We start from the raw sequence: 15,758 nt of genomic DNA, 5'->3' as shown, positions 1-15,758 counted from the left end.
GCCTTAGAATCAACAAGCCTGATGTACACACATATGAGCAAACCATAACACGTCACTGGTTACTGGGCCCCAGGGGCTGCCTTCCAGCGTCAGGGGTCCTCATTCAGTGCTACGCAGTGATGCTGTCCGATGGGGGAGGAGGACAGCAATGAGGATGGAAACAGAAGTGCTACCAGTTAGAAACACTACCAGTTTTATTTAAGATATGCCCTGATGGGTCTTAAAGCACCAACCGGTGGCCAGCAGAAAGTGAGATCTTTCAGTTCTTGCCAAAACGTAAAGCCGGAACCAAAAGTCAGGGGTAGGGAGAAGGAAGATATAAATCATCCACACTTTCAGAGTCAGTTTATATTTAGAAGAAGAGATGAAAAAAGGTAAGGTCTTGCTCTTTACTCAAACACGAAAGTATGAAGAAAGGCAGTTCTTTAAATGACAACCTCCATCCCTGGCCTTTGCTGAACTGTACTTCAGAATAAATCACGCTGTTTGCCAATGAGTGAGATCAGGAGGGGCTCGCAAGGCAAAAGGCTACCGAAATATGGTTGTTCAGAGCAACAGTTGTGGAGGCTGATGCTAGGCTAGGCCCCACACTGCCAGCTGAAGATCCTGAGATGACCAGAATCCCGTGGCTGCCCTCCGAGAGCTGCTCGTCTCCAAGGGAAGCTGCATGCAAGGTGGCCAGGGCGACAGCACAGGCCACAGCACGCGCACGCACTCCTCCCCAACCAGGTCCTCCAAAGGAGGGGACCCGACCCCGGAGCAACAACATTTCAGAGGCTTATTGATCTGGCTGTTTTATCAGAATCATTAGGTAGTTCTGACATACTGGTACTCAGGCCTCTTTGCAAGAACCAAGGAATTAGAATTTCAGGACATGTACATTTTAAAAAGTTTCAAGTAGGTGGACTCTGATGAATATTATAGTCAGAACTGAAAAGAATGAATCTGCCAGTGAAAGAAGAATGGGTGCTATGGTCTGAATGTTTGATTTGCCCCAAAATTCAAATGCTGAAATCCTAAAGATGATGGTATCAGGAGGTGATTAAGTCATGAGGGTGGACCCCTCATGAATGGGATCTGTGCCCTTATAAAAGAAGCCCCATACTGATCTCTAGCCCCTTCCACCCTGTAAGGAGGGTACAGTGAGGAGTCTGTGAGCCAGAAGAGAGCCCTCACCTGACCATGCTGGCACTCTGACTTCAGACTCTAGATCTCCAGAACTGTGAGCGATAAATTTCCACGGTTCATAAGCCATCCTGTCTGTGGTACTTTGCTATAGCAGTCGGAACAGATTAAGACAGTATGAAAGGGTTTTCCAGGAAGAGGAAACAGCTCTGTCAAGAGCAAGCAGCCATGGCATAGAAAGATGATTACTGGGTGGAACTGGAGGAGAAATCTCAGCCTGGAGGGGAGGAGCTGATGAAGGTTAGTAAGGCTGGCTAGCCTCTGGGCAGAGAGAGCTGGCTGACCTCTGGGCAGAGAGTCTTGGAGGTGATGTAAAGAAGTCTGTCTTTCCTGTAAGGGAAGAGGAATCCCAAAAGGTGTCAAATGGGAGCAGTGGCAAGGTAGTCTTCTGATTTTAGAAAGACTATTTTGGTAGACGGGTTTGGATGGGGTAAGACACAAGGTTTGCAGATGCTGATGCTATAAACTACTATTTTACAAAGAAGAAAAATTTTTAGTAGGTATCTAGAAAACAAACATTAAGCACCCAAGTAAGCATGAGATACTTATTAGAATGTTTTGCAAAAAGTGCCTTGAGTTAGACGGACTGAGTTGGCCAAAAAACTTGTTTCTGTAACATCTTACAGAAAAACACAAACAAACTTTTTGGCCAACCCAATACTTGTAAAAAAAGCAAATGATTTAGCGCCAAGCTGCCTAGGTGCAAACTATGGCTCCACCACTTCCTGGCTAAGTGATCCTGTATAAGTTACTAAATCTCTCTGAGGCTCAGTTTCCACATCCATTAAATGGAGAAAACAGTACTTAGCTCACAGGGATGTAGGAGAATTAAAGTGAATGTCTATACAGTCTAAGTACAATGACTGATACATAACAAACACACTGAGACATTAGCTCCTGTTGTTTGGCATCACCATTATCAGCCAAGACATGCCTGACTCTGGTTATGGGGAAAAGGTTATAGACAGTTCCAGGAACTCCTTTGGATTTGTTTTCAATGCAAATATTCTGGATACCTGTTCACTGTCTTCAAAGCTCTCCATTTTACTAAGTCTAACCTGTCTATAACAACTTTTTTTTAAAAAAAATACCGCCTTACTCCCAATCACCAAAAAAAAAAAAAAAAGATAAAATCTAATTTTCAATCACTGGAAAAAGCAAGGAAAGCTGTAATAAGGGCTCACTATAAAGCTGAGAGGAAGACTGCTGAGTTCCTGAAGCAATGGCAAGGATCGACAAATTGCAAATTGTGGTTTTGAGGATCCAGGATGTTTCCTATTATCTCAACACAGCAGTCTTTCCAAATTTAAATTTTACCAAGAAAAAGGTTTACTGGTTTAAAATAAGCAAAGACACATTCTGGCACTCTTCTTTCAAACTTCTACTCACTCTTGATTCTAAAGAGAAAAACCACAGCTGTGGGACATGAGCTACCGAAGAGGGCCCCCTAGTGTAAACAGGAGAGTCTGACTAATTATCCTGAGGACTTTAATTTAAGAGCATGGGGTGAGAGACAAACGTATCACTAAAAACGACAGTGACATGCCTCACGGGTCTCTCATACCAAGAGTGGTGGCCACATGGCCTCCATTTCCCATGAGAACTGAAGAACAGGTAGGCCGACGCTAGCAGCCAGGGTGCGGGTGAGCGCCACACAGCCAGTTTACAACAGTGATGGAGAAGTTCTCAAATGGGAGCTGTGGAATCTGCCCTCAGAGATCCATCAGCTCAGACACCTGTTCATCTGATTCACGCCTTGAGCTGTCTGAAGGCAGCAGGGAAGCATCAGATCAAGGCTTCCCAAAGTTCATCTATAACCCTCGCTTCCTCATTGTCCCAATCATTCCTCTGGTTTTTTTTCTTCTTCTTTTTCTTTCTTTAATTTTTGGCCACACCACAAGGCACGGGGGAGAATCTTAGTTCCCCGACCAGGGATCGAACCTGTGCTGCCCTGCACTGGAAGCACGGAGTCCTAACCACTGGACCACCAGGGAGGTCCCCTCCAAATCACTCGTCTAAAAACAAATTTCAAGATACAAATGAACTTAAATCTGCAAAGCAGAAAATGACTCACAGACTTCAGAGAATGAACTTATGAGTGCTGGGGAGCAGGATGGGAGAAGGAATAGTTAGGGAGTCTGGGATGGACATGTACACACTGCTGTATTTAAAACGGGGAACCGATGGACCTACTGTAAAGCAGAGGGAACTCGGCTCAATGTTACGTGGCAGCCTGGATGGGAGGGGAGTTTGGGGGGAGGATGGATACATGTGTATATATGCCTGCGTCCCCTCAGTGTTCACCTGAAATTATCACAACATTGTTAATTGGCTATACCTCAATACAAAGTAAAGAGTTAAAAAAAACCTAAAAATAAATACATAAAAACAAAAATTTCTGCAAGTTCACCTTGCCTGTGGACACCAGTACTGGGCACAGTGCACGCTACAGGCGTGAGACTGACAAGCATCTTCCACTCTGCAGTTTGCGGTAAAGGCTAAGACAGAAGAGTGAAATAGACACAGAAACTCACATGCAAATGTTAAAAAGCTGAAAGCGTGACAGGACAGGCATTCTTGTCCGAGTAAGCGCTCTTTGAGACCTCCTCACTATTTACCCCCTCACTATTTACCCTGACTCTACTGAGTAGCTTCTACCCTCAAAAGCCAAAAGTTCGATGAAATAGAACCTCAGTCTATGAAACAGAACCTCCTTCTTCTACGTCCCTATTTGAACTCCGTCATCCCCAGACAACTGCGTAAGCCTGACGTTCCTTCCCAAACAGGCCCACTTGAATACCTAACTTACAGAACACTCTGTTTTCCCCCATCAGCATTCAAAACTTGAAAACTGCAATTTCATTTGCTCAACTGTCCTTAGTCTCTATGAAACAAGTGTGCAAGGGAATAGCTCCGGGCTAACTAATGCCTCCCTGCAGTTGTGTGCTCTTTAATCACAGTAATGATTTTTAGCCATCCTTTCCCTGCCTCCCACCCAGCCAAATGCAACTGCAATAAGCAATCCTTCACAAATTTTAAATTACTTTTAACCCTTAGACATTCATAAATTAAGTGTTCGGCTTCTTTCCTTACACATAAAACATGCTATTTCTCTCCAATGCCACTTCCACTTCCCTCTCTCTATGAGTTATCCATCCACAAAACTCTCATTCTTCTCCTTATCAAATATGTATTGAGAGCTCACATATGCCAGACACTGCCAGGCATACAGTGATAAATAAAAACATGCTCTCACATAACTTTCGGGCTTGTGGGACAAGTAAACTCAAAAAATAAGTGTCAAGAAGGAGAAGAACATGGAGATTTGACTAGAGGGTTCCCCTTGCACGCAGCAGTCATGCCAGAACTGACATCTCATGCAGAGGAGGAGCTAACAGGCAGCTGAGAGGAAGGGCTCGAAGTAGAATGGTCTCCAGGTAGAACAAACCCCATGGCAAGAGGGAGCCTAGAGGAACACGAAGCAGGCCAGGTGAAAAGGTGCAGAGAAGACAAAAATGTAACATGGGGTCAGGCAGGTGGACAGGCTTGTTCTTTAGTCACTCTCCAAACAGCAAACGAAGAGAGTTAGAGTGGACTATAGTGATCATTCACTCAGCCTATTTGCTGAACACAAACATGCCAGGACTGTTCAAACACCCAGGGAATCAGGGATGAAGAGAGACAAAATACCTACCCTCACAAGAGAGCACAGATGGTAAACAAGTAATACACATAGTCTGTACTAAGGAGGAGAAGGAAGGAGAAAATGGGAGGTGAGACTCTAGACAGGAGGAGAGGAGATAGGGATGAGGAAAAGAGTTCACTATTTAAGCAGAGTGAGTGAAAAAAGGCCTCACTGGTGATGACATGTGAACAGAGGGGAGGGATCTGGCCATAGCATGTGCAAAGGCCCCGAGGCAAAGGCCGGCTTAGTGTCCTGCAGGAATCTCACAGAGGCTAAAGTGAAGTGTCTAGGAGAAAAAGTTAGAGATGGTAGCAGGAAGGCCGGTCATACAGAGTCTGGTAGGTAACACTATCTTTTACCCTTGAGATGAGGTATCTTCAAAAAGTTTTGCACAGAGGAGATTGTAATCTGACGTCTCTTTAAAAACAACCCCTCGAGATGATGTGCTGAACACAGACAGAGGGGTGGGGAAAGATGGACCAGTTGGGAGGCTATGGTTGTAATTTAAGGTAAAGATAAGTGCTCGCTTCGGCAGCACATATACTAAGGTAAAGATAATCATGGTCCAGACCAAGGTGGTTTAACAGTGAAGCTGGTGAAAAGTAGTCATGTTTGAGACAAACGTTTAAGGTGAAATCAACAGGCTATGCTAAGGGGTGGGAGGTGTTAGCATGCGACAGCGAGGAGTTAAGGACAACGCCAAGGTTTCTGACCTGAACAACTAGAACAGAATGGTCCGTACTGAAATGGAAAACACCAAGGTTTGGGAGTACAAATCAATTTTGTTTTGGCCATGATAGGTTTGAGCTGCCTGATAGAAATCAATCTAGAGATCACTGTGGATCTATCTATATAACCAAGTACATCTACAGATATGTAGACATATGAATCTGGAGTTAGGGGGACAAGTAAGGGCTAAAGACATGAAACAGGAAGTAATGTACAGATATACTTAGACTCACGGAGAGGAAGTCAACAGAAAAGAGACGAGGCCTGAGAACGGGGGCGCTCCAATACTGAGAGGTCGGGGTAGTGAAGAGGAACAACCAAAATGGACTAAAGATGAATGGCCACTGTGGTCACAACAGATGTATTGTGAAGACGCCACAGGCCGCAGCAGGTAACCTGGCCTGTGTGGAGAAAGAGTCAATTCAGCAAAGTCAGTGTAGGAAGCCATTAACCCGTAATGCAATCCAACAGGCCTGAAACCTGAGACAACGTCCCCCATGGGAGAGTACAAAAATGCCCACAGGAATGGCAAGGCCAGCTTTTCCAATAGTAACACACATCTCAGGGAGAAATCTGAACCGGCTGCCTTGCCTACTACTTTGGATACACGCAACCCTAAGATTCCTATCCTTTGCAATGTGTAGTAAATGCCACCCCCTCTAACTGGATCTCTTTGTCAGTCGTATTCCTATAACACTGTGACAGCTCTGCAGAAACTACTGCCATGGTCCAGGTGATGGAAGAAGATCTGGGTGATGAAGATGAGGTGGCTACTCCAGCAGTAACGTGGTCAAAACTTGTGAATGGTCTAGGCTGGAGGGAAGGGAATAAGCAAAGATGACTCCTAGGCTTCTGACTTGCCACACTGGATGGGTGGGTGCCCTTCAATTATTCAGATACTGGAAGAGAATCCAAATTTCAAGTTCAGCCTTGGATACATGGAGATGATGAACAGGCAGCTGGCACTGAATCTTAGAAACGAGATGGGACTGAAGAAATCCACTCAGAAGTCTGCCTATGGCGTGAAACTAATGTTATATTTATAAAGAATGCCTACAAAAAACTCGAGTAAGAAGAGGAAATGCCTAGGAGCGAGCTTCGTGCATCCTGGAATATTCACCAGCTCTACAGAATAGAATGAGCCTGCAAAGGAGGCTGAGAAAGAGTAACTCAAGAGCCAAGAGGAAAACCAGGAATGTGAAGCATCACAGAAGCCCATGGGAGACAGTGGTTCAAGGAGGGAGGGAGCACCTACGTCAGTGAGACATTAATGAGACGCAGTATCTTTTAAAACCTGTACTTCACTGATTTTAGATCATCTTTGTTTTGCCAGCAGATCTGTTGGTCCTGCTGATTTCTACCAAAGCCTTCTGTGAATACAGCTCAAAAACCCCTCCATATCAGAATTTTGTCATTTGTTAACACCTTTCCAGTAAGTTATCCAAAAATTCTCTAATTTCAAGAGAGCAAGGCCGATGATAAACATATTTTGGATCACATTAGTTATGGCACTGAAGTCACTTTGGAAAGAACACAGAACTGGAGTCTCCAGCATAGTCATGCTTTTACCCTTATCCAAACTGGGGCAGGGCTCATGCCTTTCTGAGTCCTGGTTTCATTATCTGTTCAATGTTGGGGGAGGGGTTGGGACACGTGTGTAGTGCCAAGAAGGGAAGCAGTACATCTGTCGATCCATACTTTCCACCTCCACAAAATTCTGGAGTTCACTGTTAATCTGTGGGAATACAGGGGTAAATGTGTATATCTAAGTCACATATTTTCAGCAGTGGCCGCTATATGGCCATAAAATGAATGACTGCTTCAAGCCATTTGCTTTAGTCTGGCCATTTCTCAGACCAACCAGATACTCTGACAGCTATGAAGTCTATTCCCTAATGGCAGATACAGAACCGAGCGTTTATTGATTCTTGGATGCAGAGAAAGACACTAGATACTAGTTTATTTCTGGTAAATGCTCATATGCTCTTAAGAATTTAATATTAATTCAAAAGGAATTTCTTGTCAATCCAAAAGCAGTTAATTGCAAATGGTCATCAAACTGCTAATTTTAAACTAAATTTAAAAATAAGAGTACTCCTGATTTCTCACAAAATGATACATGGGGCTTAGTAGAAACACAATAAATATTCATTCAATGAATGAATGAAAGGACTGTATTTTGTTAAGTTTAGAAATTCTGCTGAAAAATTACATCTAAACATAGTCAAATAATCTTATTCTCCTTAAATTCAATACCTGTGTCACTCACATAAACTATTTCCAGGGTTCAGAGTTGCAAAGATAAGATCAAGTTCTATTCAAAGCAAAACATGCACAGAACTTGTAGAGATGCAAAGTATGAAAGACTTATTATTTACCTCAAGCACAATGAAGAATGTCTGTACTCACAAGATGTCTTATGGTGTCTATTATTTTCTTTGCCCAATAAAGTATTTGCTTTCTCAATGCCTAGTCCTAAAGGGACTTCTCAAAGGTTATTCCTTGTGCTGGGAGATCATCATCACTGACTTCCAGATAGGTTTTGTTCTCCATTCCAGTTTTATTATTGATTGGTTTCACAGAGTAAAAACCGTACGCAGCAAATAAAAAAACTCAATAAAGTTTTATAAAATGAAACAAAAGTGAGAGGAACGGGAACCATTTCACTTTGTTCATAAATCAAACCTTTTCTCTCTATGTCCCTTTCAACTCCACACGGTCCAGCCAAACTAGACTTCTGATCTTTCATGCTGTGCCCTTGTTTCAGCAGTCCAGATGCGTGTAATATCTTTGCATAGAAATTTCTTCCCATTAATTCCCAATGGCCAAATCCTACTCATCCTTAAAGGCTCAAACATCATAATAACCATGAAGCCTTCTAGAAACTCCACAGCTAAAAGAAATCTTACTTTTCCTAAACAGCACACTTTCCCTGTATAATATTTAACATAGTTCTCCCTTATATTTATAGCTACTTATTTATACTTTTTATAATGTACATATATGTGTATACACACACACCTTAAACTATATATACAGATACATATACACACACACACATATACATATATGTATATATACAGAAAGAGCATTTGTAATTGTTAACTTGCATTTTTAATTTCTTCTAGTAGTTTTTAAACTTCTTATGGACAGACTAGGCATCAAGTAATATTTGCTCCCCCCATGAAGCCTAACTCAGTGTCTTGCACTGAGTAGACAATCACTAAATAAAGGAGTATAAAATTAGCTCTCATTATATATTGTTTTTGCGTACAATTTACATAATGAAACAAAACCATATGATATGCTAAAGTCACCAAGAACTAAGTCACCAATTACATAAGTATATATCTGGTTGTTCGAATCTTCACTTTCTATTACACAGCAAACTTGTTGGAGGAAATGGTTTTACACAAACTCACAGTTAAGTGTCCTTCATGATGATCTGGAAAATGAATGAATAAGTACTCTGTGGCTACCAGCTGCATTATGGAGTCACCAAGGAATTCCATCCTCTGATTGTGGCCTCTGGAGGAAAAGAAAACATCAACATAAAGAGATCAATAAGCATTTGTAGATTCAAAAAAATAAAAAATAAAATTTTAAGGTATGACTTTAAAAAGCAATGTGTTCATCTTGCTTAAAGAACAAAACCAAATACAACTCCCCAAAGCCCCTCAACTGAGAAGAGATCTGAGTCAATATAGGTTCAGTTTCAAAGGAGAGTAAAGTGAGTACTATCTAAGGATTAAACAACTGCTGAAAGAAAGACTGGTAAATAGTACTTGGGCAGAAGCTGGGGAGAATCAATAGAAAAATAAAATACAGTTGAATCCTTGAACAACCTGGGGGTTAGAGGCAGCGACTCCCCAGGCAGTCAGAAATCCAGTTTAACTTTACAGTCAGCCCTCTGAACCATGGTCTGCACCTGCAGATTCAACCAAATGACATCATGCAGCACTGTAGCACGTACTTACTGAAAAAGATCCACGTGTAGGTGGACCCAGGTGGTTCAAACCTACGTGACATAAGGGCCGACTGTATAGTACAGACAACAACGTTGCACAGTCTTTACACAGACAAAATACAGCAAAAAGATCCAAGAATTTTCTATGCTAAATCTTTACCTTTTCATTGAAAAAGATACTCCAGTTTTCAAATCTGAATTCAAGATGAGGACTAAAAAAATCTATGACAAGATTCTTTGGCTTTTACAGTGTAAAGACAACTGTGAATATCTAATTTGGGGGAAGAAAACCTGAGGAGTGTGTGTTAGTTGCTCAGTCATGTCCTACTCTTTGTGACCCTATGAACTGTAGCCTTCCAGGTTCCTCTGTCTACAGGATTCTCTAGGCGAGAATACTGGAGTGGACTGTCGGGGGAAGAAACCCAAAAACTGAATTAAAAAAACATGTAAAAAAAAAAACACAAAAAACAGTTTTGGTTATTTTATCATTATTTCATTAGGTCATGTTCAAATCACTCACAGCAAGGACTGGAGGGCCAAGTCACCCTAGGGCCTGTTTCAGTAAATCAGGTTTAATTGGGACACAGCATGTTCATTCATTTATACCTTTCCTGTGGCTGCTTTTATGTTACTTTTGTGTTACTGATGTTATTTATGTTGCTTTTATGACACAGTTGAATCATCATGACTATGGCCTGTCTCTTCATAGGAAAAATTTTTACTTCCTTCATACTTATAATTCATAAAGAAATAAGATTCATGACAATGAGACCAAAAATACTGGATTAGAGCATATGCCCTGGTCTACACCAGTGTATGGCTGCTCATCCATCTGACGATGTGACTTCCCTGAAAATATGTTTGAAACCCCAATTACTTGAAAGGGCACACAGCGGAGGTTTGGGACTGTGTGTCCAAATGGTCATGTTAGAACTACAAGAGTATTTCTAACTCACAGGGTCAGATGGTTAAATCCCACAGTTCTCAATGTGAATGCTCTCGCCAAAAGTCGAACATGCGTAAAAATTACTCCAATTGCGTCTTCAAATTCAGTAAGTTTCTGTAGAACTGGAGAAGTCTCAATAAGTTGTCGATCAGTATTTGGCTCTTGAAGCTACAAGAAGGAATAAATAAATATCACAGGCAGTTTTTGGTTACAAATGTAATTATCAATTCTAAGTGTTTTGTAAACTTCTTGTTCCCACAGGTAGAAATTTCTGAAATGCCAATAAAACATGAAAGCTTCTTTCTCATCCCTTAGAATGGCAAACAAACCTAATATTTAAAGAAGGCTCAAATAATATTTTCCAACCTTCTATCAGATTTCAAGGCCAAATACTATACACAGATAGTTCAAAATCCTAAGTATTATACTAGCTCTCCAAGGAAGAGGCAAGCTGAAGAACCCCTCCTAGGGAATATATCTATCTATCTATCCATCCGGTAACTCAGCAGTTCATCAAACTCTTGCAGTACTTGTTAAAAGCAGATGGCAAGGCCCTGCACCCAAAGTTTCTCACTCAGTATGACTCAAATAAGGACCAGGACCTGCCTTTCTGGTAAGTTCCCAGGTAACACAGATGCTGCAGGTATGGGGATCAGCTTTTGAGAATCACTGCGTTGAATAACTTGACCGCTGTGTATCTTCAAGGGGCTAACCTATTTTGGCAAATGATCATCATTAAACTGGATTCAGCTTACATTGGAGATTATTATAATATTAATACCACTAGGCAGGTGCTCCACATAACAATGGGCCTTTAACCACTAGCAGAGAGCAAGTATAAAACATTTGAAATGAATATTTTTAGGAACTTTGGGCTAGTTCACATTCATAAAATACTTCTAAAATACACTGTGAAGCCTCTCATAAGAGAGTTCAGCCACTAGTGATGATTATTATATATATGTAATATATATATATACAAAAATGTATCTGTATGAGTATATATTTACATGTATATATTTATGTCTCCAAGGTAAAATGGTAATAAAAGCAAAGAATAGTGAGAATTTTTAAAACAACTGGGGGAAAGAATGTTACCATATATAGGTCTTTTAAATTCCAAAATCTTGAATAAAGTCATTATACTCTACTAAAATTTTAATTTACAATGTTTCATGCAATTGAAGTCAAATCTCTGAATTTCTAAGATACAAATTAGGTTACAATTTAGCAATGTTAATTTAGTATTTGTTCTACTTTGTAGTAAGCCCAGACCTGCTTCCATATTATTTTCCCTATAATAGCAGGCATGTAGACAAACTGGAGACAACACACTATGTCTTGAGTACCATTATTCTGGGGAAGAGAGGGGACCAAACCACAGCCACACAAGTAGCTCTTCCTGCCTTTCGAGCGATGGCAACTCCCAGTGCTTCGCCCACCTCACCCCAGACCACAAAAACACAATGCATGGCCTCGTTTTAGTATTTGTTCCAAAGTTCTCCAGTCTGATACCCTAGCTTAAAGTCATAATGCCACTGAAGGGAATCAAAGGATAAAAGCAGAAGGGGACAAAAGGCAAAGTGAAGCATCGTGAGTACCTGGAGTTACAAAGCTCACTGCAGACAGGAAGGTCACACTTACCTGGAGTGGGTGGAGAGGATAATTGAGCCAGACTTCGCGCAGGTCCTGGAAAATGGAGTGATGCCTTTAATGCTCGAGGGAGTCATTTAACACACTCTAGAGTACTAAATAAAATGCCATTATGTGAAATACTGAACTATTTCAGATGCTGACTCCATTTATTGCAAATTCGATAGTGCTGGCAAACGAATTTTTTAAAAGTGTTTTCACCACTCCAACTGCCTGTAGTGACTCTAATTAGCCTATTAAGCTGGGGAGGAAAAGAGCCACCCCCGCCCCCAGGAGTCAACGACACCTTTCAAACTAAGTTACACATTCGCTTAACCTAATATAGTGGATTAAGCTACTGTTTTAATTATATTTTTTAGTATACCATTCCCCAGAAATGTTCATTGGCTGTGCCTTTTGGAATTAAAACTCATCTCAAATGGTCCTTTACTTGGGCACTAATTTATTATCATTGGGTAACTTTAATATGGGAGTGGAAAACACCCCACATCTAGTTCCTTAGATTTGTGAGACCACACTTTTACTGCGGGTCACTACAAATGTATACTTGAAATAAGAGAATAAATAACAGGATTAATTTTGTAGAAAATCCTAATATGCTATTTTATCCACTGAGATAAATCCAGAGGCATTTATAATAGACCTTCCTCAGGATTACAGTGTTTTTCCTTCCATTTTAGACTCTAGGGAGCCTCTGACTGAATCTCCTTTCGAGCCTTGATGACTGGTTTTTGAGATAAATGACAAAATTTTTAGAAGGAAAAAAATTTTTTTTTTAACTTTTGGAGAGGAAAAGTATAGTAAAATGTTTTATGATGTGATACAGATGATGACAAGGGGAAATAAAAATACCTGATAATTTTGTACATCTTGCATATTAAAATACATCTAGGTTTTGTTTTTGGTATTTTATTTTTGCCAATTTTTTTTTAAGTTTAAATATCACACTGTTCTTTTAAAGCTTTTTAAAGAACTTCTCTTAACCAATTCAATAACCTTTCCCTGGAATTCTCTGTAGCATAAATTGCACTGAATGTCACTCCCTTCCTGCGACTTTCTCAAATTCTCTCACTTTTTCTCCCCCTGCTATACCTGAAACCGACATGCACTCAACTTCCACCAAGAGCCTGACCTACCCACTACCTGTTCCTCTGGAGTGCCCGCCGCCCCCACTGCTTTAGCTGCTGCCTGTTCAAATCATTTGCTCACCTCTGCTGCAGTTCTGAACTCTCATCCAAGCTACACATCCATAACTCTAAGAGCCTTAACTGGCGTCTTTTACCTCATATCCAAATGACCAAATCATCACTTTTTACCGTCAACTAGGGATGATGGTCGGAGAAGGCAATGGCACCCCACTCCAGTACTCTTGCCTAGAAAATCCCATGGACGGAGGAGCCTGGTGGGCTGCAGTCCATGGGGTCGTGAAGAGTCGGACACAACTGAGAGACTTCACTTTCACTTTTCACTTTCACGCACTGGAGAAGGAAATGGCAACCCACTCTAGCGTTGGCCTGGAGAATCCCAGGGACGTCGGAGCCTGGTGGGCTGCCGTCTATGGGGTCGCACAGAGTCGGACACGACTGAAGTGACTTAGCAGGGATGTTGGTGTTAGGAAAAGCTGTAGGCTGAGGAGACAGGCTGCCTGATTCAACCCTGATTCCCTGTTGGCCAGTTTCTTCACCTCACTTAAGCCAACCTTTCCTCAAGCGTTCGACAAATATAATCACAGTACCTACTTCAGAGTGTTCTCTGATGCCTCGATGAGCAATGGACTCAAAGCACTGAACCCAGTGCGGCACACAGGAAATGCCAATATTAACAACAAGGACATCAATAATGATGATAAACAAGTATCTCTTCGGACCAATTTCAATCTCCAAAGCACAAGATTCTCAAGGACTTCGAGATTCATCTTTCTCCTTTCTCCTACGTCTTTTTCACTCAGAAACACCGATTCCTCCTTTGATGTCTGCTGCCACCCATCTTGGTGTAACAGCTTTAAAACCTCACAACTAGCCGGTTTTAATGGCATCCATTTCCCTGATTGCACCCTGCACTGAGATACAGCTCTGCTGCACGCTGGTGTCAGAGAAATGGAACAGACCTTGCTAGGTTCCCAGCTCTGCTTTCTGTTAGCCCAGGGACCTCGGAGAAAGCCTCTACCTTCATGCTCTTCTGGAAAATGTTCATCGACTGTTGGGACATTAGTTCATGCAGCATGTTTTTATGGAACATCTGTTAGGTATCAGCTAAGTAAGACATTGAATAAGACACTAGCTCTGTCCTCAAAGGAGCCTATTGGGGAAGAATAAGGGTAAATGAGTACAATTTAATAAACTATGACAAGTTCTATAATGGTGATGTATATGGTCCAAGTGATGAGAAGACTCTGTCTGGGTTGTCAGATCAAGTTTCCAAGAGGAGGGGACTCGTCAGCTAAATTCTGAAGAACATAAGGAATTCCGTACAGCAGAGGGAAATGATCAAAAGCAGGACATGGTACATACTCAAATAAAAGGTCTCAAAGTGCACACACACAAAAGCGTAGTTCTTAATAAGCAGAACACCGAGAATTTTAAGGCAGCAAAAAACATGACACCGTAATGATGGCTACCTGTCATTTTATATATATATATATGTCTGAACCCACAGCATGTACAAAACCAAGAGTGAACTCGTGTAAACTATGGACTTGGGGTGATTATGATGTGTCAATGTAGATTCATCTATTGTACCAAATGTATCATTCTGGTTGGGTCTATTGATAGTGGAGGAGGCTGGGCATGTGTGGGGGCAGGGAATATATGGGAAATTTCAGGACCTTCCTCTCAAATTTTTCCATAAATCTAAAAAAAACTTTTTTTAAAGTGATTTCTAGAATGGCACAAAGAGGGAGTGGAAAGAAACGAGACTAAAAAAGTAGGTGGGAGTCAGATTATGGGAACTATGAAACGCTCTGTTGTGTTATACAGGCTTTGGCAGGCAATAAAGAAACCAAAGATTTTAAGCCACAAAGACCATAATCGAATCTGTGCATGAAAAAGAAGGCAACACTGCATGAATGATGGACTAGAGCAGTGGGGAATAACAGCTTAATTATTTCAGGTGAGAGACGACGAGAACAAATGTTGAAGCAGCAGGATGGCTGAGACCAGGGGCCGAACTGCCAGGGGTCTGTGACTGAATGAAGATGGGGACAAAAAGCTTCAGGGCAAAAGAAGATCCTGAGGTTTCCAGTTTACATCATAAACTGAGAGAAGAAGTGTGTTTGGGGGCTTAGGTGATGAATTCAAACACTAAACCTGTTGGAATGAGGTGTCTGCGGAACACCCACGTGAAGCTGCACGAAGCCAATCTGAAAAGACACTTTTTCTAGTTTCAGGAGCTCTGGAGAAAGGCCAGGCAGGGTCAGAGAAACTGGGACCCACATGCAAAGACCAAAGGGGGTGGGCGAGGGGCAGTGGAAGACTAAGTTTATATAGGAAAGTTTATATACGAATCGCTGTCTTTCTAAGAGGGCCATTGGATAGCTGAATGGAAACAACGGTTCTGAATATACCAGGTAAGCTGGGTCACACAGACCTGAAAAC

The 15,758-nt window shown here is 41.5% G+C and overlaps 1 protein-coding gene across 5 annotated transcripts in view; it reads right to left on the bottom strand.

Moving 5' to 3' along the window:
* Positions 1-15,758, bottom strand: part of DROSHA (drosha ribonuclease III) — a 119,419-nt gene that overhangs the window by 12,857 nt on the left and 90,804 nt on the right. For all 5 annotated transcript variants that reach the window (XM_043887468.1, XM_043887469.1, XM_043887471.1 and 2 more), the window contains 3 exons: positions 12,157-12,201; positions 10,523-10,680; positions 9,022-9,127 (listed from right to left, as the gene is read on the bottom strand). In XM_043887468.1, coding sequence (XP_043743403.1) covers positions 9,022-9,127; positions 10,523-10,680; positions 12,157-12,201 — 309 coding nt within the window. The remainder of the gene's footprint in view (positions 1-9,021; positions 9,128-10,522; positions 10,681-12,156; positions 12,202-15,758) is intronic.

This window comes from Cervus elaphus, chromosome 25 (assembly GCF_910594005.1).
Source record: "Cervus elaphus chromosome 25, mCerEla1.1, whole genome shotgun sequence".
In the NCBI taxonomy this organism is placed as follows: Eukaryota; Metazoa; Chordata; class Mammalia; order Artiodactyla; family Cervidae; genus Cervus; species Cervus elaphus.
This window is presented reverse-complemented; position numbering and strand designations above follow the sequence as displayed.